Genomic DNA, 19,598 nt, shown 5'->3' with positions numbered 1-19,598 from the left:
GAAAAGCATTCATATCTTCAGCATTATGATTTATGATGTTAGTTGTATATTTTTTGTAGAAGCTCTTTATCAGGTTTAGGAAGTTCCATTCTATTCCATCTTTGCTGAAAGGGTTTTAGGAAGTTCCATTCTATTCCATCTTTGCTGAAACGGTTTTTTCGTTTTTTCTTTGTTTTTTTTAAATGAAGAATGGGTATTGTATTTTGTCAGTTGCTTTTTTCTGTAACTATTGAGATCATTTTTCAAAGACTCTTAATATGATTAATTACATTCATTTTTTGGGGGGGGAATGTTAAATTAACTTTGTATCCCTGAGATAAATCCCACATGGCCAGGACCTATATTATCCTTTTTATATTTTGTTGGATTCTGTTCTATTTGCTAAAATTTTAAGAATATTTGCATCTGTGTTAATGATGGGTATTGATATAGTTTCTTTCCTTGTATTTTAAGTTTTGTTATCAAGATAATTCTGGCCTCATAGAATGAACAGGCAAGTATTTCCTTCTTTTCAGTTTTCTGTAAGAATTTGTGTAGAATTGCCATTATTTCTTTTCTTAAATATCTAGTAGAATTCATCAGTGAAGCCATTGGGCTTGGAGTTTTTTTATGGGGGAGAAGGAGAAGTCAACTGATTTAATAATATAGGACTATTCAGATTATCTGTTTCTCCTTGAATGAGGTTTGGTAGTTTGTGTATTTCAAGGAATTTGTACATATTATCTAAGTTGCTCATAATATCCCCTTATTATCATTTTAATATTTATAGAATCTGTTGTAATTTCATCTCCTCATTCCTAAGACTGGTTGTCTCTTTTCTCTTTATTTTCTTGATCATTCTGGCCAGAAATTTATTAATACTATTGATCATCTCAAAGAACCAGCTTTTGGTTTCATTTATTTTCTTTATTGTTTTCCTTTTCTTTTTTAACTTACTGATTTTTGCTCTAAAATTTATGATTTCCTTTCTTCTGTTAACTTTGGCTTCCTCTTACTCATTTCTTTCTGATTTATTAAGGTGGAAATTAAGGTCATTTACTTGAGACTTTTCTAAGATAGGCATTTGATGCTGTAAATTTCTAAGTATTGCTTCAACTGCATCCCACAACTTTTGCTGTTTTTATTTTCATTCAGTGAATATACTTTCTAGTTGTTTTTAATGTCTTTTTGACCTATGGTTATATAAAAGTGTGTTATTCAGTTTCCAAATATTTGAGGATGTTCCACATATCTAACTATTATTGACTTTTAATTCCGCTGTAGTCACAGAGAGTACTTTGTATGACTTGAATCCTTTTAACTTTTTGAGACTTGTTTCATGGCTCAGAATGTGGTCTGTCTTGGTAAATGTTCCGCGTACACTTGAAAAGAATGTGTAGTCTGCTCTTGTTGGGTAGAGTGCTTTTTACATGTCAATTAGGCAGCTTCATTGACTACTCTTAATGTTTTATATACTTGCTGATTTTCTGTCTATCTGTTCTACCAATTATTGAGTGACATATTTAATTCTCTCATGATAATTGTAGACATATGCATTTCTCCTTGCAGTTCTATCAGATTTTGCTTTATGTATTCTGATGCTCTGTTATTATGTGCATTAATATTTAGGATTTTTAGGTCATCTTGGTGAATCATCCCCTTTATTATTTCATAATTTCTGATGATATGTTTTGCTCTGATAGCTACTTAATCATTATTCCTGATAATATTTTTGCTTTAAAATCTACTTAATGTTATGTTAATACAGCAAACTTCAGCTTTCTTTTGATTGCTCTTTTATGGTATATCTTTTCTTCCTTCTGCTTTTTAACCTATTTGTCTCCTTATATTTAAAGTGGGCTTCTTATAGGCAGCATATAGTTAGACTGGGTAACAAAGCAAGGCCTAACAATCTCTGCTTTTCAATTAGGGTGTTTAGACTATATATAATGCAATTCATATGGTTTGTTTTAAACATATCATCTTGCTTTTTTTTTCTATTTGTTCCATCTGTTTCTTGGTCTCTTTTCTCTCTTTTGTCTTCTTTTAGATTAATTTTTTAAAATTCCATTTTCCCCCTTTATTGGCTAATTAGGCATATCCTTTTTTCAGATATTATTTTAGTGGTTGCTTTAAGGTTTATAGTGTACATCTTTAATTTATCAGAGTCAACTTTCAAGTGGTATTATACCACTTCATATGTAATATAAAACCATATAACAATGTATTTCTAATTCTTGTCTCATAGCCTTTGTGCTACTGCTATTTCATGTTGTATATTTTACTTCCATATATGTTTTAAACCCCACAATACATGGTTATTATTTTAGTTTTAAGCAACTCTCTTTTTAAGACATTCAAAAAATATTTAGAAGTCTTTATATGTACCACATAGTTACCTTTATGCTCTTCCTTGCATTTTATGGATCCAGATTTCCATGTGATATTATTTTTCCCCACTTCTTGTGGTGCAGTTCTGCTGGTGGTGAATTTTGGTATGTCATTTTTGGTATGTCTGATAAAGTCTTTATTTCAGCTTTAGTTCTGAAAGATTTTTTCACAGCGTAAAGAATTCTAGATATAAAGTTTTTTTCTTTTAGTCCTTCAAAGATCTTCCTCTACTGTCTCATAGCTTGCATTATTTCTGATAAGAAATCCATTGTCATTCTCGTGAGTTTTTTTTCTTTTTTGCGTAATCTGCCACCCCCCACCCTGACTGCTTTTAAGTTTTTCTCTTTATCACTGGTTTTGAACAATTTAATTATGATGTTTCTTGGTTTAGTTTTCTTTATATTTCTTGTGCTTGGGGTTCATTGATATTCTTGATTATATGGGTTTATAGTTTTCATCAGATTTGGAAAATTTGTGTCCATTATGTCTCATATATTTCTCCTGGTCCCTTCTTTGTTCTCTCTTTCAGGTATTCCCATTTCACATATATTAGGCCACTTGAAATTTTTCCACAGCTCACTGATGCTCTGTTTATTTTTTCAAAATCTTTTTTTCTGTTTGTTATATTTTAGATAGCTTCTATTACTGTGTCTTGAAGGTTACTAATCTTCTGTGTTATCTAATCTCATATAGTTAACTTTTCATCTCAAACATTTTAGTTTTCATTTCTAGAATTTCAACTTGAGTCTTTTTTGAAATCTTGCATGTGTGAACTTTTAAGTTCACTTTTTCCTTTAGCTTTTTGAACATATGAAATTCAGGTATGATAGCTGTTTTAATATGTGTCTACTGGTTCCATCAAATGTGTCAATTCTAGGTCAGTGTCCATTGATGTTTCTCATTTTAGTAGTATTTTCCTGCTTCTTTGCATGCCTGGTAATTTTTGGTTGAATATCAGACATTATGTATTTTACCCTTTTCAGTGCTAGATATTTTTTGTATTTCTATAAATACACTTGAGCTTTGTTTTGGGCATGAGTAAGTTATTTGGAAACAGTTCTATCCTTTTGAGTCTTGCTTTAAGCTTTGTTGAGTAGGGCTAATTCTTCTTCACTGCTGAGGTAAAACCCTTCTGTGTACTCTGCCCCATGCCCTGTTAATTATGAGGTTTTCCACACTGGCTGGTCTGAATAGGCACTATTCATGGCCCTGTGTGAAATCCGCTGATTGTTCTCTGTGATCCTTTTGAGTGCTTCTGGCTCAGATAGTTTCCTCACATACATACAGTGATGGGTACTCTCCTGAATACTTCAGGAGCACATCCTCCTGTGCATCTCTCTCCTGTCTTGTACTTTGCCCCAAGAATTCTAGCCTCCTTGTTCTACTTAGACCTCTAGCTCTGGCTCCTCAATTCGGGAAACTGCAGGGCTTGGTATGGATTTCCTCTTCTGTGTCCTCTGTCCCAGGCATTAAGCTTGAGCAGTTTTAGGATACCTCATTTTTTCCCCATCTCTTTGAGATTACTGTAGTTTTTTGCCTGATGTCCAGTGTCCCGAGAACCTTAGTTTCCTGTATTCATTATTTTAGTTGTTTTAGGTGGGAAGGTAAATATGGTGCCTGTTACTCCATCTTGGCTAGAAGTGGAGGTCCTCAACTGGAATTTTTGAAGAAAATTTTAAAAGGGACTATTTGAGGTTGTGAGGAAGGGATTTATATAGGACCCTGGAGGTCCTATAACCCCTTCATCAACTTAAATTATTTAGAAAGTTCTTAACAACATGGATGACAAAATGAAGCAGAGTTCATACAGCAGGTACATATGCAGTGCTGTGTGTGTGGGCTGGGTTTAGGCAGAGTGGAAAAATAAAGTAGAAATCATTCAGGCTAAATGTATGTGTTGCCAGTCCCTTGGGCAATCTGGATTTTGGGCTGAGTTACACTGAAATCTGTTGCAGACCAGGCTGAGAGCTGAGTATCATGAATTCTGCTACACTGGCCATGGGATGAAGAGATTAAGAAAGGACTCAGTTTCTGGTCAGCTATGGGGGATGAAAGTTGAGAAGGCAAATTATAAAGTCAAGCATGATTTATATACACCAAACTCAATGTAGTTTACGAAATTCTGGGATTGTAGAATTATGTGGCCAACTTTGATATTAGAGTGTGGCTATGGGTCGGCTGTTTTAAATCATCATGTGACATAGTGGACAGAGCATGGGGTTGAAGACCCTCTCTGTTTTTACTGACTCTGTGACATTGGGCAAGTGACCTAAATGCACAGACCCTTAGTTACCCCGTCTCTGGGTTGTGGACCCTCCAAAGTTGTTGGGAGGATCAGCAAAGCTGTCTACTAAGTCACTAGTACCAGTCCTGGAAGAGAGTAAATGCTCACGCAAAATCTGTTGATCCAAGACGAGGGTTGGCACAAAATATGAGTTTGAGAAACATTGCGATTCATGTGAAGGTACATATTGACAGGACATATTAATAGATAACGCTAATTTCTAGGGACCTATTAAAGGAAGAGTAGGGTATTTGAGGAGGGCTACCTCAAAGCCCACCTTCAAAGGCACTTTGTGAAGACACCCCAGGTCCCCTTCCCTTTTCTCCTGAACAAGTTGTTCTGATGTTAGTGTCTGAGATTGGGTATTGGGCTGGATGGGCTACTGATTTGTCCCAACATGTGTTGCATCTAGGGGGCCTCCAGGAAGGTAGAGAAGACCTGCTGTGTGCTCACGGTGGGCTACTAGCCCAGCTTCCCTCATCTCCACACAGCATCATGTGGGAACATGGGTATCTGAAGATCATTCTTGTTAAATGTACCAAGTGCCCTGTACCCCTTCTTCCTCCCTCTTTATTTTAGGAAAAGCCACAGCATGGAGGGGTTATAGGAGCTAAAAGTATATAGCAAAGAGGAAAGAAAACTCAGGAGGTCCTGAGAGTCATCTTAAAACGTTTTAAGGGATAGCTCACCCAAAGGAGGTTAGGTGGCTGATCCCGTGGGATAAAAATGAGGACTAGAGGGTGGAAGCCATATAAAGTAGAATTCAACTCAGTACGAGGATCTTTCTTCTTATTATAGTACTAGCTGCGTATTGTGAAAATTCAAACAGCACAGAGAGGGGAAGTTAAAAATTGCCGTTCAAGCTTCCACCGCATTTCTTTTCCCTAGATGTCACTGCAGTAAGCAGGCTTTTGCATATTCTTCCTGAAGTTTTGTATGTTAGGTCCTTATACAATACAGTGGTTCTCAAACTTTAGCATCTGTCAGGGTAGCCTGGCAGATGTGAGCCGCACTCCCCAGAGTTTCTGAATCAGTAGATCTGGGCTGGAGCCTGAGAATTTGCATTTCTAACATGTTCCCTGGCGATGCTGTTGTTGCTCCTCTGGAGATCACAGTTTGAGAACCACTGTTGCTTTTCCTCTTTACAGAGTTAATACAAATGCATTCATACTATGGTGTCTAAGAACTTGCATTTTTACTTAATAACATATAATTAGCAATTTTCTTTAGCTTTTCATTGTTTTTAACAGCTGCTTCTGTATCAGTTTTAGCAATTCCCCTATAAATAAACATTGAATTTGTTTCCAGGGTTTTTGTGAGTGTGCCCTTGCCTTTAAAAAAAAGAAAGTTGAAATGGACATTTTTGTATACATCTTTTAGATGAGCCAATCTTAAATGCTTAGAAGTTCAACTCTTGGGTAAAAGGGTAGATTTTGAAAACAGAAAGGAGGTTGAACCAATTATTCTCCCACTAAAAGTGTCTGAAACTGCCTTTTTCCCCAAACTCTTGCCAAAGATGGGTACCAGCATTTTCATTTTCTGCCCATTTTTTAAGGTGTACGATTATATCTCAGTATTCTTTTGATTTGCATTTCCCTCCATTATTTGTGAGGCTAAAGGTTGACATGTATGCATTGTATGTCTTTTTCTATGAACTGCAAGTTTTTATTTCCTCCATCACAAGGAGGAGAGAACAGTATGAACAGAGGCACCAAACCTTCATTTGAGGGATTGCTAGTAGCTTTGTAGAGTTGGAGCCTCAGGGGTTGCAGTCAGGGAGGAGGCAGGGAAGTAAGGTGAGAGGCACAGGCAGAGCCGTAGCTTTGAGGGCCTTGTGGGCCAAAGAAAGAACTTGGGCCTTACTTTGGGCAGAGGCAGTACTGATGGTGTTTAAGCTTACGGTGTAGCTCTTGGCAGTTTTAACAGGGCGTGTTTCTGGAGGGGCAAGCTGTCCAATAATCTTCCAGTAACTCATTCTTTAGGCCTTTCACCCTGGGCCTTGAAGCCACCTGGCCATTCTTGATAAACAGGTAAACACAAGACTAGACCAGAGGCCTCAGCCAGCCTCAGGCTGGGCGCTGTCTTCAAGGGAGGAATTTTGCAAGATGGTGCAGGGACTGGATTTTGTTGCTCTACCTAATACTGTACTGCCCTGAGCCCTTCCTGAATTTACCGACATCTGACAGCAGTCATCAAGGTTGGTGGGTTCTTCTGTTGTTTTTATTTGAGTGACTTTCTGAGAAAAGCTGTGGATTTGGGCCAATATGCTAATGATAATGATATTGCTTTGAAAGTCTGATTAGTTCTGTAGAATATTATTTTATAGTTAATTATGTCAACAAATCAACAGCCTCTTGGAGAAGAAAGTGAAAGAGGGAGATAAACTACATATATATTTAGCAAATTGTTCAGAACTCCAAGAGAGGTAGGAATTCATGTATTACAAAGAAGAGTCCACTTAACAATAAAAAATCACTAAGTTTGCCTGTAATTTTCCCTGTTATGTGCATAGCTTTGTAATTGGCTTATGGGGTTAAACTCTAATAACTTCGCATTTAGAATCAGGACACCAGCCCTGGCTCTCTGTGTGTCTGTTCTGCTTCCAGGGTCCTGGCATGAGAGTAAGAGGCCGTCAGATTCAGGCTTTGGCTTTTAGTGAACTCAGGCTGTGAATTGGGTTTGTGAAAGATAGACCCCATCTTTCTTCTCCCCTCCGTGCATGTGTCTGTGGGAATGGGGCTCTGGGTCAAGGAGGATGATTGACCTGGGAAGGGGTGCAGTGCTTTACACACAAGAGAGGCTTGCTGATGGTGCTTCTAGAACTCTCCAGGGACGGAGAGTTTTTAGAGGCTTTTTATTTCAAAAGGTATTTGACTATTTTATACATTAATAATTTCTCCCTCCCTCACAGCCCAGGAATTCCCCTGTTACTGCATGACACATGCTGTGCTTGTCTCCAGGTAGAAGGAAGTAGGGGGGCAGAACATTCTCAGTTAATATCTAATGTTTCTCACAGTAGCATTTATAGTGACATAGGTGGTGGTTATTAATCAGAGCATGGAGGGGGTGTTTCTGATGGTTGAGTGTCTGAGAAGTTTTCACAGGATGAACAGACTTGTAATTGTGTTCTGAGTGTGTCCAGGATGAAAGCAGCTTGGTTAGGGAAGGAAAGCCAAGTCATTTCAGGGATGGATAAGAGTCCTGCTCTGGCTTAGGCAAACCTGAATTTGAGTACAGCCTTCTTCCTCTCCAGGCATCGTGACCATCCGCCGGGTATCGCTCCTCTCAGGATTTGAGTGTCCTCCCCTGTAAATGAGGGAAGGGTGGGTGTCATAAATGTGGGCCCCCCTCTCCCTTTCTCTGCAAAGAGAATAGCTTGGTAGGGCTATTAAAGGGCTTGGAAGGCATTTTAACAAGTCAGGAGCTGCTTTATTGGCTCACAAGTATTGAAGAGAAGAGAGCGTAAGCAAGGTTTTATGGAAGAGGACATGGGAGACTCAAAGTTTAATTTGCTTTGAGGTGATGTTTGGTTTTGGAGTTTGGGGATGTCCTTTGATGCGTCAGATTTTCCATCCATGATTTTGTTAGGGCCTATACTGTGCATTTGGCCTCAGCATGGTTGGGGTTTGTGTTTTCTTTGCGTCAGCTGTTGTGCTGTTGCCTGTGTGGCTCTTGGAGGGTGGTGGGTTTTGGCCACCATCCAGGACTGCCTCAGAGTTGATCCCTGTGGCTGCCACATTGTGAGGCAGGCATGAGGACTTGGGGAGTTTTGCCTTTTCTGCCTGTTGGAATCCATCTTTGAATTTAAAAGGACAGCCAGCCGTTCTTCTGTCTGATTTAATACCATATCCCTCCTCCAGTCACCTCGTATTTGTCTCTAAAAATGGGCTCAGTCCAAAGCATGAAGATCCTCAACATCCTGAAAAATACTGGGTTTCTGATCCAATGATTGGAACAGTGATGAAAACAATAAACTGGTGCTTCTTTTACCAGCTAACGTCTCTGTATTCTGCAGAGAAAGGTGGAGTTGGAATAAGATGCTTGGCTTCAAGAGTATAGCTAAGATTCTGATGGCAATCTGGAGCCACCTTACTGCCATGTGTAATATTACCAGGTGCATTAGGTTGAGCTAGAAGTACATCAACAAGGCATAACTTGAGGCATAACCATTTGACTTTCAAAAATCAGCTTCTTACATTAAATTGTCAGCTCTTTAAAATCAGAAATGATATATTTTTCAGCTTCCTATTCCTAGTGTCCTGGCACAGAAAAAGCACTTAACATTTGTTTACTGGAATTTGAGCTGTTAGACATGGTGAGAATACCTAGGTATAGATCATGCATATTAAGTAATTGCAGATGTCCAGAGGTGATTTGATGGTGAAAAGGGAGGGTTGGCACATGTTAATAGTCCTAATAGTTGCTGCCGTTTACTGAGCATGTACCATATATCAGGCACTGTGCTGGGCACTTCGGTTATACAATCCTAGTTCATTGTTCAAAGAATACAATGAGATTGGAGCTGCAGGAGACAGCCTTTCACTTTCAGAGAAGTACCTGTCAAGAAGCTGTACATTTTCTCCCATGAGTATTTTTGGTAAAGCCAGTGGAGAACCAGATATTATTGCCAGATTAGCGCTTTCCTTCCCATCCCAAACTTTCTCTCCATCTTGGAGCATGTGTGCATTGTTTAAAGTGGTATTTAGTTCCTTCTGACAAGGAGACTAAAGTTGACCAGTGTACTCATTGCTTATCGTTTTCTTCCCAAACCTCCCAACCCCCTGATTGCAATATAACTAAATTAAAAAAAAATTGTGTGGGTCTCGTGTACTTGAGCTCCCAGCCAAGACCAAAGATCAAAGTCAAGAGAGGATATTGAGCTCCCTCCCAGGTCCCTGGGCCACTGTATTTGCAGACACTGTTTCCAAGTCAGTCCTGGAGGAGTAGCCCTCTGAGAAATAGGACTGCAGGTAAGCTCATCCACTTTGGAGCCTTGTAGTCTTAGGAAACATTGTTACCGGTCTTTGGTCACTTAGGGGAAGAGAAGGAGGAAAATACAAGAGAACAATCCCCAAAGGTTGGTTTTCAGCATTGGTATTTGAGCATGACCCCTTAGAATCTCTGGGATAGTTGTGCAGAGAACAGCCTCCCGTGCCTGTGACCCTCTTTCCTTTTCTCACGTTGCCTTTGAGCAGCTTGCATGTTTGTTAAAGAATCAGCCATGAAGCCTGTGGTTTTCTGTGGCACATTTCTAACAATATTTGTAAAGGCTATTATTTAATGAACCGCATACATATTTATCATAAGAGCAGTCTTTTGATGGTGAACAGGGGCTAAAAGCCAGTCCAGTCTGCGCTGGGGACTTGGCTGGGAGGCTGTTTCTGCCCTTCAGAGCCTCCTGTAGACTGAAAAGTTAGGTAAGGCTCGGGACGTGTGTGCAGCCAGCTTGAATTTCTCCCTGTGGCTTTTCTTTGCCTTGGCCTTCACAATCTATGTCCTTATTTCTCCGTCTGACCAGCCTCCCTATATTACCTATTAGTTGTTTTTGTTTCTAGAGAATTTATCTTTGACTGAAATGAATAAATTGGAACTAATGTTCTGACTCTCGGCATTCATCCATTGGGCTCCGGAGCCCTACCATCCTGGCCTGGAGTCCCAGCTCCTCTGGTTTTGTGCTCTATGACGTTCAATAGCTTTATTGCTGAGAACCTCAATCTCCTAAACTGGAAAATGGGCTCATAGTGCCAACCACACGGGATCGTTACAAAGGTGAAGTGACATCACAAGATCAGGTGGGCGGTTTGCAGAGCAGAGCTTAATAAATGCTAGTTGTTGCTGCCTTTGTTGTTGATATTGATATTGAAGAAGTTTTTGAAGGATTTGGTTTTCACTTTTAGGTTGGTGTGTAGAAAGAGCCCTAAACCTGCCTTAAGAGGCCAGGGTTCAAATGCAGGTGCTGCTGTTGTTTGCTGTTTGTGGTACTAAGGGCAAATTTCCCCATCCCACCAAAGTATAAAATGGTGATAGGGTTACCAGCTTGACTGGGTTTCAGTCAGAAGATATGAACAAATGTATAAAAGTGCCAGGGATGTGGGAGGATCCTAATCCTTTTTAAAAAATACAAATTGGAAAAGGGAATAATGTTTTCCACTTTGCAGTTACTTTATTTCTTGAGGCCAAGAGGGACTGGAATACAGTTTGGAGTCTAGGACACAGCCGAGAGTACCTATGACCCAGGAACAAAGGGCACAGAAAGGGGAGACAAGGAATCTGAGTTGCAGAAACTCCTCTGGCAGAGTTTTTATAACTCACAGGGTTGAGTTTCAGGGAAGCTGCCTAAGGGCTTGAACTTCTTTGTTTCTCTTCTTTCAGGGTCCAGGTGTGGAAACAATCATAAAGAGATCACTTAAAACTATAGTAATGGGAAACATGGTGAACTTGAAATATTTAATTAGGATCTATTTCTTACAAAAACATGAACTGGGAGGTCTGTGCGAACAGTGCAGGGAGGGTAAGATGCCCTTGTTCCCGTGGGTTTGACTCTCTTCCCAACTGATGTCTCAGTTAAATGGTCTAGAAATGGGTAGTTTGCCAGAGAGAGGCCACCTGGTGTTGAGGAAGGGTCAGTCTCTGAAGGTGGTCAGCCTGAGTTCTGAGTTAGCCAGTTGTAGACAGAGTAGGCAGAAATACCTAGCAGAGTCCTTGGCAAATGGGCATTTACTAAATGGAGGGTATCAGGCAGTATATCATCCTGAGAATGGTTAGGGATTTGGGAGCCAGAGGGAATGAGATTGCTCTCAACTCCATCACTTGCGAGTTATATGACATACTGGAGCAAGTTATTAACTAGTCTAGGACCCGTTTTCCTCATCAGTAAAATGGGGATGATAACAGTAATTATCCTCAGGGGTCGATGTCAGGATAAAAAGTGGATTAAGAATGTAAGCAAGCTGCTTAGCAAAGCATCGGATACACAGTAAATTTGTACCTTTTATTATTTCCCTAAAGATAGGTTTTAAAGGTGTCCACTGAGTCTCAGAGACTTGGTGAGTTCGTGCTATATGCCGGGCACTGGGCTAACACTGGGGATACAGCTGTGGTCCAGGCAGCACTGGAGTTAATGTCTAATGGCAAAGCTCCACTGTCCATACAAGTGTGTGTGTGTGTGGGCGGGGGGTGGGGTGGTGGTTCTCCCAAAGGATGGGCTCTTTCCTGTTTAGCCAAGAGATTGGTCCAAAACCCAGAGCTGGGGGAAGCCCTGAGTCAGCTGCAGAGTGGAAATCTGCCTCTTTGGATTTTATTGGAGGTAAATCAGGATGTCTGGGTAGTGGGTGGTAAGATGAGGAATTCCTTGTAGAGGAAGACAGTCAAAAGTGAGGGAGCCAGGCCTGAGGAGCTGGGCCAGCCCCCTGGGGGACTCTTTTGTCACTGGCGCTGGCAGGAGTACAGAGAAGCCTGGATGATGGCTGGCCAGGTCTGTGTAATCCAGAATGTTTGTATAGATTCTTCATTTCCTGTGTTTTTCCCCTTGTTTCTCCCTCCAGTGTTTAGAATAATCTTGGACAGTTCTAGCCAAGGACAGAGAGTTGTTGGCTTGTCAGGATCAGTGTTGGGGAGCAGCATCCCTGGGCCCTTCCAAGTAGTGACAGGGGGAAGCTAAGAGAAGGAACCCCGAGTACAGCAAGAGGATGTGTATGTGGTCAGTTCGGGGAGGTGGAAGCCAGTCAGGCTTCCTCCTCTTTGCAGATAAAGAGACCGAGGAAGATCTGAGCCATGGCACTGTCCTATTTTTTCCTTCACTGTACCCTTAGCTCTTAGCAGGGTGCCTGGCACAATCCACATTTCTTTGAATAGCAGTCATTGATTGCAAGATGCATCATTATTTCATATACCACTAAGAAGGAAAGAACATGCTACTGATCAGTTGTAAGATGCCATTGATTGCCGAGTCACTAGTTTTGAAGAAGCTAAATGTGAAAAAAATGAGTGTCTACGAATTAATAAAATGTAGTTGTAAGCATCCAATAAATATTTGTTAATTGGATGGATGAAGCATACCGAGATTAGAATCAAGGAAAAACACTAGTGCAGATAAGTACAAACCTAGGAATCCAACTATTAAAGCATTAAAGCCCGAACCTGTTCATGCTTGTTTTCTGTGGATTCACTGATTTAGGTGTTCATTCTGTAAACGTTTATTGAAAACCAGTTATGTACCAGACACTGTACTGGTTTGGGGATATAGAAACTGTAGGAGCTGGGGATCCAGAAATCAATCAGTTCCTTTCTTCAGGTTCAGGCCAGTAAGGGAGACGGACACAGAAACAAAAAATTCACAGTCGAGTGGTCTTCAAAAAGTTGGCAAAGAAAGTAGGGGCACAGTACTCTGGTGGCAGCAGGGCATGGAGAGAGGCAAGGCAGTCTTTCCTGAAGAGGTGGTGGTTTAGCTGGATCTTAAAATGGAAGTCAGCAGGCACACAAGAGAGGAAGGAGGTAGCAAGGGAAGAGAAGCGCGAGGGGAGACAGTCCTGTAGCAGTGCGGTACACCTGCGGTCCTGCGAGGGGTTCAGGATGTCTGGAGCTTGGTGTGAGAATGGGCAGGACTGAGGTGGATGTGGCTGGACAGCAGGCAGATGGCAGCTCCTGGAGGGCCTGGGATGCCGTGCAGAGGGCCTCAGCCAGTGGTTTTCAGCCATCCTGAGTCCTGAGGAAGGACCCAGCAGAGCGATTGCTGGGGGGAGGGTAGAGGGCCAGGCAAGGGTGATATTTGCTTCAAACAGAGCAGCTCTGCTTTGATCTGTTTTATTTCAATTTTTCCGAGTAATGGCTTGAAGGAAAGATATCCCTTTTGGATGCTTGAAGGAATGCATGGTTTGAAAACTGGTGCCACTGGTCATACGGGCGAGGAGATGAGAAGGCACTTAGGCTGGAGCCTGAGAGTTGTTCTCTGAAGCTCAGACGGAGGTAGCACATGTTCTTAACTACAGATTCCCCATTGGCTTCTACACCTGCCTGTGAACCAAAGGGGGCCACACATCTCTGGGAAATCTTCGTGATCAACTCAGAAGCTATCACTTGTAATGAAGCTGTTTTTGACTGGGATAAATAGCCAGGAAGCTGTAATGGAACATCTGCTGGCTGACTTCATTTTAGAATTCCCAGGTGTGACCTTGCCAAGGAAACATTACCTTTTTGAAGTGGAAGGGTGCAGAGCGCTGCTGCGGTTGAAATGAGACTCTAGGCGCTGAGGCCGCCCCGAGCTCACCTGGGGAGTTGTAGCATGTTCACCAGCATGGGTATCTTGGGGGCTTGTTCTTATTCTTTAAAAGGCCAATCTGGAAAATGAAAGCCTCTGTGAGATGTCTGTGTCATGGGGGCTAATCTGACCAGAGGGACTCAGAGCCGCAGTGAAGGCCAAGGAATTCCTGAGTGTTCTCTGGTCAGATTTCCTTGTAACTCACAAGGGGTCTGTAAAGAAAACAGATTGTTTAACAAGTTCCTGATCCTGTCTCCCTCCCGAGGCTCCTTCCCAATTCCCAGTCACTTCCTGACAGGGCTGCAGTATATTTGCCTCTTCTCCAAACCTGTATCGCAAGCTGCTAAGAAGGAAAGCAAGGGACATGAGACAGATGTGGGACCTCGGGTCCAGGCTGCTCTTGAGTGGTGCTGGCTTAATCTTTTAACTTCTCAGAGACCTATTTGCCCATCAGTATAAAATGCATCAATGTGCATTTACTGTTCTTAAGTGTGTGGACCTAGCATTAAGAGAAAAGTTACGTATATCTTGGCATCTCATCTTAGTCACCTGTAAAATAGATTTTTAACTATACTCACCTTCAGGGGGAGAGGGGAATTGGATGAAGGCAGTCAAAAGGTACAAACTTCTGGTTATAAGATAACTAAATGCTAGGAATATAATGTGCAACGTGATACATAAAATGAACACTGCTGTATTTATATATGAAAGTTAAGAGAGTAAGTCCTAAGATACCTCATCACACAAATTTGTTTTTCTGTTTCTTTACTTTTAAATCTCTATGAGATGATAGATATTCACTAAGCTTATTGTGATAATCACTTCTTACTGTATGAAAGCCAAATCATTACGCTGTACACCTTAAACTTATACAGTGCTCTATGTCAATTATATCTCAATAAAACTGGAAGAAAAAAATAGTCTCACCTTGTAGAGTCGTAGTGAGTAGAGGGGCTGTATGTACTTTTTACAGTGCTTGTTCGCACATAATAGGTGCTCAGTAGATAGTTTTTTGAATGAATGGCCGCCTGGGCAGATGAGGTTCCTTTTCAGCGCCATGGGCATTGTCCTTGTTTCGATTCAAATTCACTGAGAAGAAAATGCATATCTATTGCCTCCAGATTCTCAGCTCTATAACCCTTTATTTATCCTCATAGCACTTTTCACCCAGTGTCAGAACTTTGCTTGAATAATTAATGCAGCTCGTAAATCCTCACCATCTGACTCCCTTCCAAGAACAGAGACTCCATATCTGAGGCCATGCCTGTCTGTTCACCCACTACCTAGCTCAGTGCCTGTTAGCACACTGGCAGCAATGAATGTTTTGTTGGATGAATAAATAATCAATGGCTACCAGTTCATCAGCTGTATCCCTTCATTTCCACTTTCAAGTTGTCCCATGCTTGGCTTTGCAGACCCACTTGGTCTTCACGTGGTTTTGCCCTTGATCCCCGCAGGTGGAGGGACGGCAATGCCCGGCGGAGATCAGGAACTCGGGAGCTACTACGTGGGTGTGGACGTGGGGACAGGCAGTGTCCGTGCAGCTCTGGTGGACCAGAGGGGTATCCTCTTGGCTTTCGCAGACCAGCCAATCAACCAGTGGGAGCCTCAGTTCAACCACCACGAGCAGTCCTCCGAGGACATCTGGGTTGCGTGCTGCATCGTCACAAATGTATGGCCTCAACTCTCGCGTTCTCACATGTGTTCCCCTGCTCCCACCTGCTGAGTGTGTATAGTGTGTCCATCTGGTGCCAGGGACAACGTCGGGGTAACTTTAGACACAGGCTTTGCCTTTAGGGAGCTCATGGTCTATGGCAGAGACCAACAGACAGCTGGGATGTAACGTGATATGTGCTGGGAGCAAAGTGACTGTGGCTAGAGCTGAGGAAGGGGCCAACACTGAGGGGCTCCAGGTAGACAGGATGGAGGATGCAGAACATGTAGACAGAGGATTCAGTCAGATGTGACCGAATGTGAAGACGTCACTGATAACCATAGATGACCTCTACTGTGCCCTCAGGTGTGCCCAGTGCTGTGTAAAACATGTTAACATGCATTATGCAGTCGAATCCTCACAACGACCCTATAAAGTTACCCTCATTTTATTGAGGAGGAAACAAAGGCATAGAAAGATTAGGTAACTTACTCAAGTTCATGCAGTTAGTAAGTAGGAAAGGCAGTCTGACTCCAGTGCTGCACCCTTAGTCGCTGGACTCTCCTGCCTTCCAAGTGGACAAATGAGGGGAACCTCATTTTGTTCAGAGGGAACTGCATGTGCAAAGGCACAGTGGCCTGAGAACACGGTGGGTTCTGAGAAAGGAAGGAAGTCAGGCAAGACTAGTGCATCTCTGAGTTGTGCCAGGTAGACATTTATCTTGAGTGGCCTTGGTTTGCGGTCAGCTTGCTGGCTTGGGAAAAGGAGTGATGCTGGTTGAGAATTGTTCCCTTTTAGTTTCACTTGACTGGTTTTATATCCTGGTGATGAGGAACGACAGAGATGCCTTTGTAGTTTTTTTCCAGAGGGAAAAATAAAGTCCTGGGTTCTCTCTTCTCCCTGTTCCTAGTTTAGTTCCTTAAATATTCATGAAGGGCTTGGTAATTTGCAGATGGACAATTCACCATTCTGTCCGTATTGATCAGTCTGTTTAAACTTTAATGAGCTCTGGGCTGATGTTAGTGCCCCTGGAGAAGAAGGCAGGGAGAGAAGGTGGGGGTGAGAGGCACTGGAGCATTATTATATAGGAAAAAAAGGGGGGCACATCTTCTCTTCTGCCTGTTTAATTTTCCTCCTCCCTCCCCCGCCTTGGTGAGAATCTTCTACTCTTTGCCCTTGGGTCTCCTTTGTTCTTCCAACATATAGCATTTCTTGCCATTAAGGAAATTGTCAAGAAGAAAATATAATCCCCTGACGAAAAGCTACTTTAAAAACAGGCCTGCTCTAAGTACAGCTTGGTTTAATGTTGGATTTTTTAATCATCTCCCGGCGGCAGCCACCTCATCATGTGCTTGAGCCCCGTTAGCCACGTGAGTGCTCTGGGCGTTTGTCCTTAGCGAGGATGTCTCTCTGTAGCAAACCTGGATAAAGCTATTGGGTCTTAGGCTGTTCCCCTCGCACGGGGTATGGCCATGTGGCCGCATGTCAGAAGCCATATGATAAACATGACACACCTACTCACAGCTATATTGCTATGTGAGGTTGAAGGAGGGGAGCATGTTTATATTAGAGAGGTAACACACCAGAGAGCACAGATTCTGGAGCCAGACTGCCTGGATTGACATCCCAGTTTCAACATTTATTAGCTTGTCATCTTGGACAAGTTGCTTATGGTGTCTGGCTTGAGTTTCATCGTCTGTACAATGGAATGATGACTGTACCTATCTGCATTGGGTCCTTGTGAGGATTAAATGAGTTAATACATACAAAATGTCGCAACGGGGCCTGGAAGTGAGTAAGCACTGTGATTCCTATGGCGATGATGATGACAATAACAGAAATGAGTAGATTATGGAGGCGAGTGGATTTCTAAGATGAAATACTGAACAGTCAGTGTCAGTAAGGGAGGCACCTCATGGGAATATTCACTCCTTTTGTCGTTAGGGTTCTTTCCATGTAAGATTTTGAGAAGCAATGGTCTGGGGCAAGGGGTGACATATAATACATCCCGACCTGTCTTGTCTTTCTCAAGGACTTAAGAAGTCAAGAGTTTGAGAGCAGTTGTACTTACTGCTTCCTTTTCCCTAAGTTGCTCACATTGCCTCAGACGCTTTCCCCTTAGTCAAGTTAATAAAAACAATAAGAACAACAGTAACAATATGATGGTGATGATGGCAGCTAACATTTCTTGGGCACTGATCATGTTCCAGGTACCATGCTGAACACTTTATACCAATCACTTCATTTTTTCCACACAACAGCCTCTTTTTAAAAAAAAACAACTGAAATATAGTTGATTTACAATGTTGTGTTATTTTCAGGTGTACTATTTTTTTCGGATTCTTTTGTCGTATTGGTTATTAAAAAATATTGAGTAGAGTTCCCTGTGCTATACAGTAGGTCCTTGTTGGTTATCTGTTTTATATATAGTAGTGTGTATATGTTAATCCCAAACTCCTAATTTATCCCCCTACCCTTTTCCTTTTGGTATCCATAAGTTTGTTCTCTGTGTTTGTAGGCCTAGTTCTATTTTGTATCTAAGTTCATTTGTATCCTTTTTTTTTTTTTTTTTAGATTCCACATACAAGCAATATTATATGATATTTGTCCTCTGTCTGGCTTAGTTCACTTAGTATGATAATCTCCATGTTGCTGCAAATGGCATTATTTCATTCTCTTCTATGGCTGAGTAATGTTCCATTGTATATATGTACCACATCTTCTTTATCCATTCCTCTGTTGATGGTCATGTAGGTTGCTTCCATGTCTTGGCTATTGTAAATAATGCTGCAGCGAACATTGGGGTGCATGTATCCTTTCGAACCATGTTTTTCTCTGATATATGCCCAAGAGTGGGATTGCTGGATCATATGGTAGTTAAGAACCTCCATACTGTTCTCCATAGTGGCTTCACCAATTTATTATGAACTCTGTTTTAGAGCTGGAAGAAATGAGCTGTTAAGAGGTAAAGTAACCACCCAAAGTCAGGGGTTGGGCTGCTGCTGTCTCCCTCTTGCTCTTTTTTTGTCGCTCTCTTCAGCCTCATCTTATTCCACATGGCTGCATCTTGGAAATCGTATTAAGCTGCCTGAATTTTTTTTCTAAATTAGCACTGAATGGAGAACTTTGAGCTTATCCTGATTGTTATATTAAGCATTCTGAATTACAAGTGCCTTTACCCAGCTGTCTGCTTATGTGGAAAATGTGTGCCCCGCCCCGAGCAGGGGTCATATCTTGTTTACCTGTATTTCCTTAGAGTTCCTCACTTGTAATGTGCCCCATTCATGTCTGTTGAGTGCATGAATGAGTGAAGTATCTGTTGTTTTCATTATCTGGCATGCTCTTCTCTCATCCTTTTTTTTAACCTGCCCAGTTCCTGGGTACCTTTTAAAGTAAGATTAAGCATTATTTGCCCCTGGGAGCCTTCCTGGATGACCTCTGACAGTCCCTGCCTGCCCTTGACAGCCTCAGAAGAAAGAGGGTGAGAAGTCCCTCTCTGCCGCCCCAGAGCCCATGTCTTCACCTGTATCAGTATCTGGTCCTTACCAGATTGTGTTTTAATTGGTGACTTGTTTTAACCATGAGCTGAACTCTTGGAGAGTGCCGTCTCTGTGTCCACAGCACCTAACACATTGCTTGGCACAGATTTGATGCTCAGTAAATGATTGCTGAATAAATGTTACTTAGAGCTAAAAACAAGCAAACAGAAAACATTCTGACATCCCTTATCTTGTTCAAATGTTGCAATAACTCTATGACATAGTTTTCCATACTTCCTATTTGACACGTGAGGATATTAAGGCCCTGAAACTAATGAGTATTAGAGACAGACCTAGACCTCTACTGAGATGGCTCCAAATCCTCTTCTCTGTTCTACTCACCACTGCCCCTGAAACTGTCAAGTCTTTATTGGGTTGATACCCACACATCTAAAAATTTCTATGGAAACGCACAAGTCCTAGAGCTTATGTTGTCCTTGATTTTAAGGGTTTATATCCCTTTTTGGAGCCGCAAATCTTAATCACCTCAACAAG

At 41.6% G+C, this 19,598-nt stretch overlaps 1 protein-coding gene across 8 annotated transcripts in view; it reads left to right on the top strand.

The window, feature by feature from the left end:
* FGGY (FGGY carbohydrate kinase domain containing) overlaps nt 1–19,598 on the top strand; it is a 418,604-nt gene that overhangs the window by 4,796 nt on the left and 394,210 nt on the right. For 5 of the 8 annotated variants that reach the window (XM_089921904.1, XM_089921896.1, XM_022575812.2 and 2 more), the window contains exon 2: nt 15,368–15,582. The exons of 2 other annotated variants lie outside the window; for them this stretch is intronic. In XM_089921904.1, coding sequence (XP_089778030.1) covers nt 15,382–15,582 — 201 coding nt within the window. In that variant the 5' untranslated portion in view covers nt 15,368–15,381. Of the gene's footprint in view, nt 1–15,367; nt 15,583–19,598 lie in introns of those variants that run through there. One more of the 8 variants, XM_022575816.3, reaches the window with a different exon arrangement.

The sequence above is a fragment of the Delphinapterus leucas genome, chromosome 1 (assembly GCF_059928025.1).
Source record: "Delphinapterus leucas isolate spDelLeu-1000000601 "Yukka" chromosome 1, BTC_Dleu_Yukka2, whole genome shotgun sequence".
Classification (NCBI taxonomy): Eukaryota; Metazoa; Chordata; class Mammalia; order Artiodactyla; family Monodontidae; genus Delphinapterus; species Delphinapterus leucas.
Note: the sequence above shows the minus strand (reverse complement) of the source record. Positions and strands in the feature narration are given on the sequence as shown.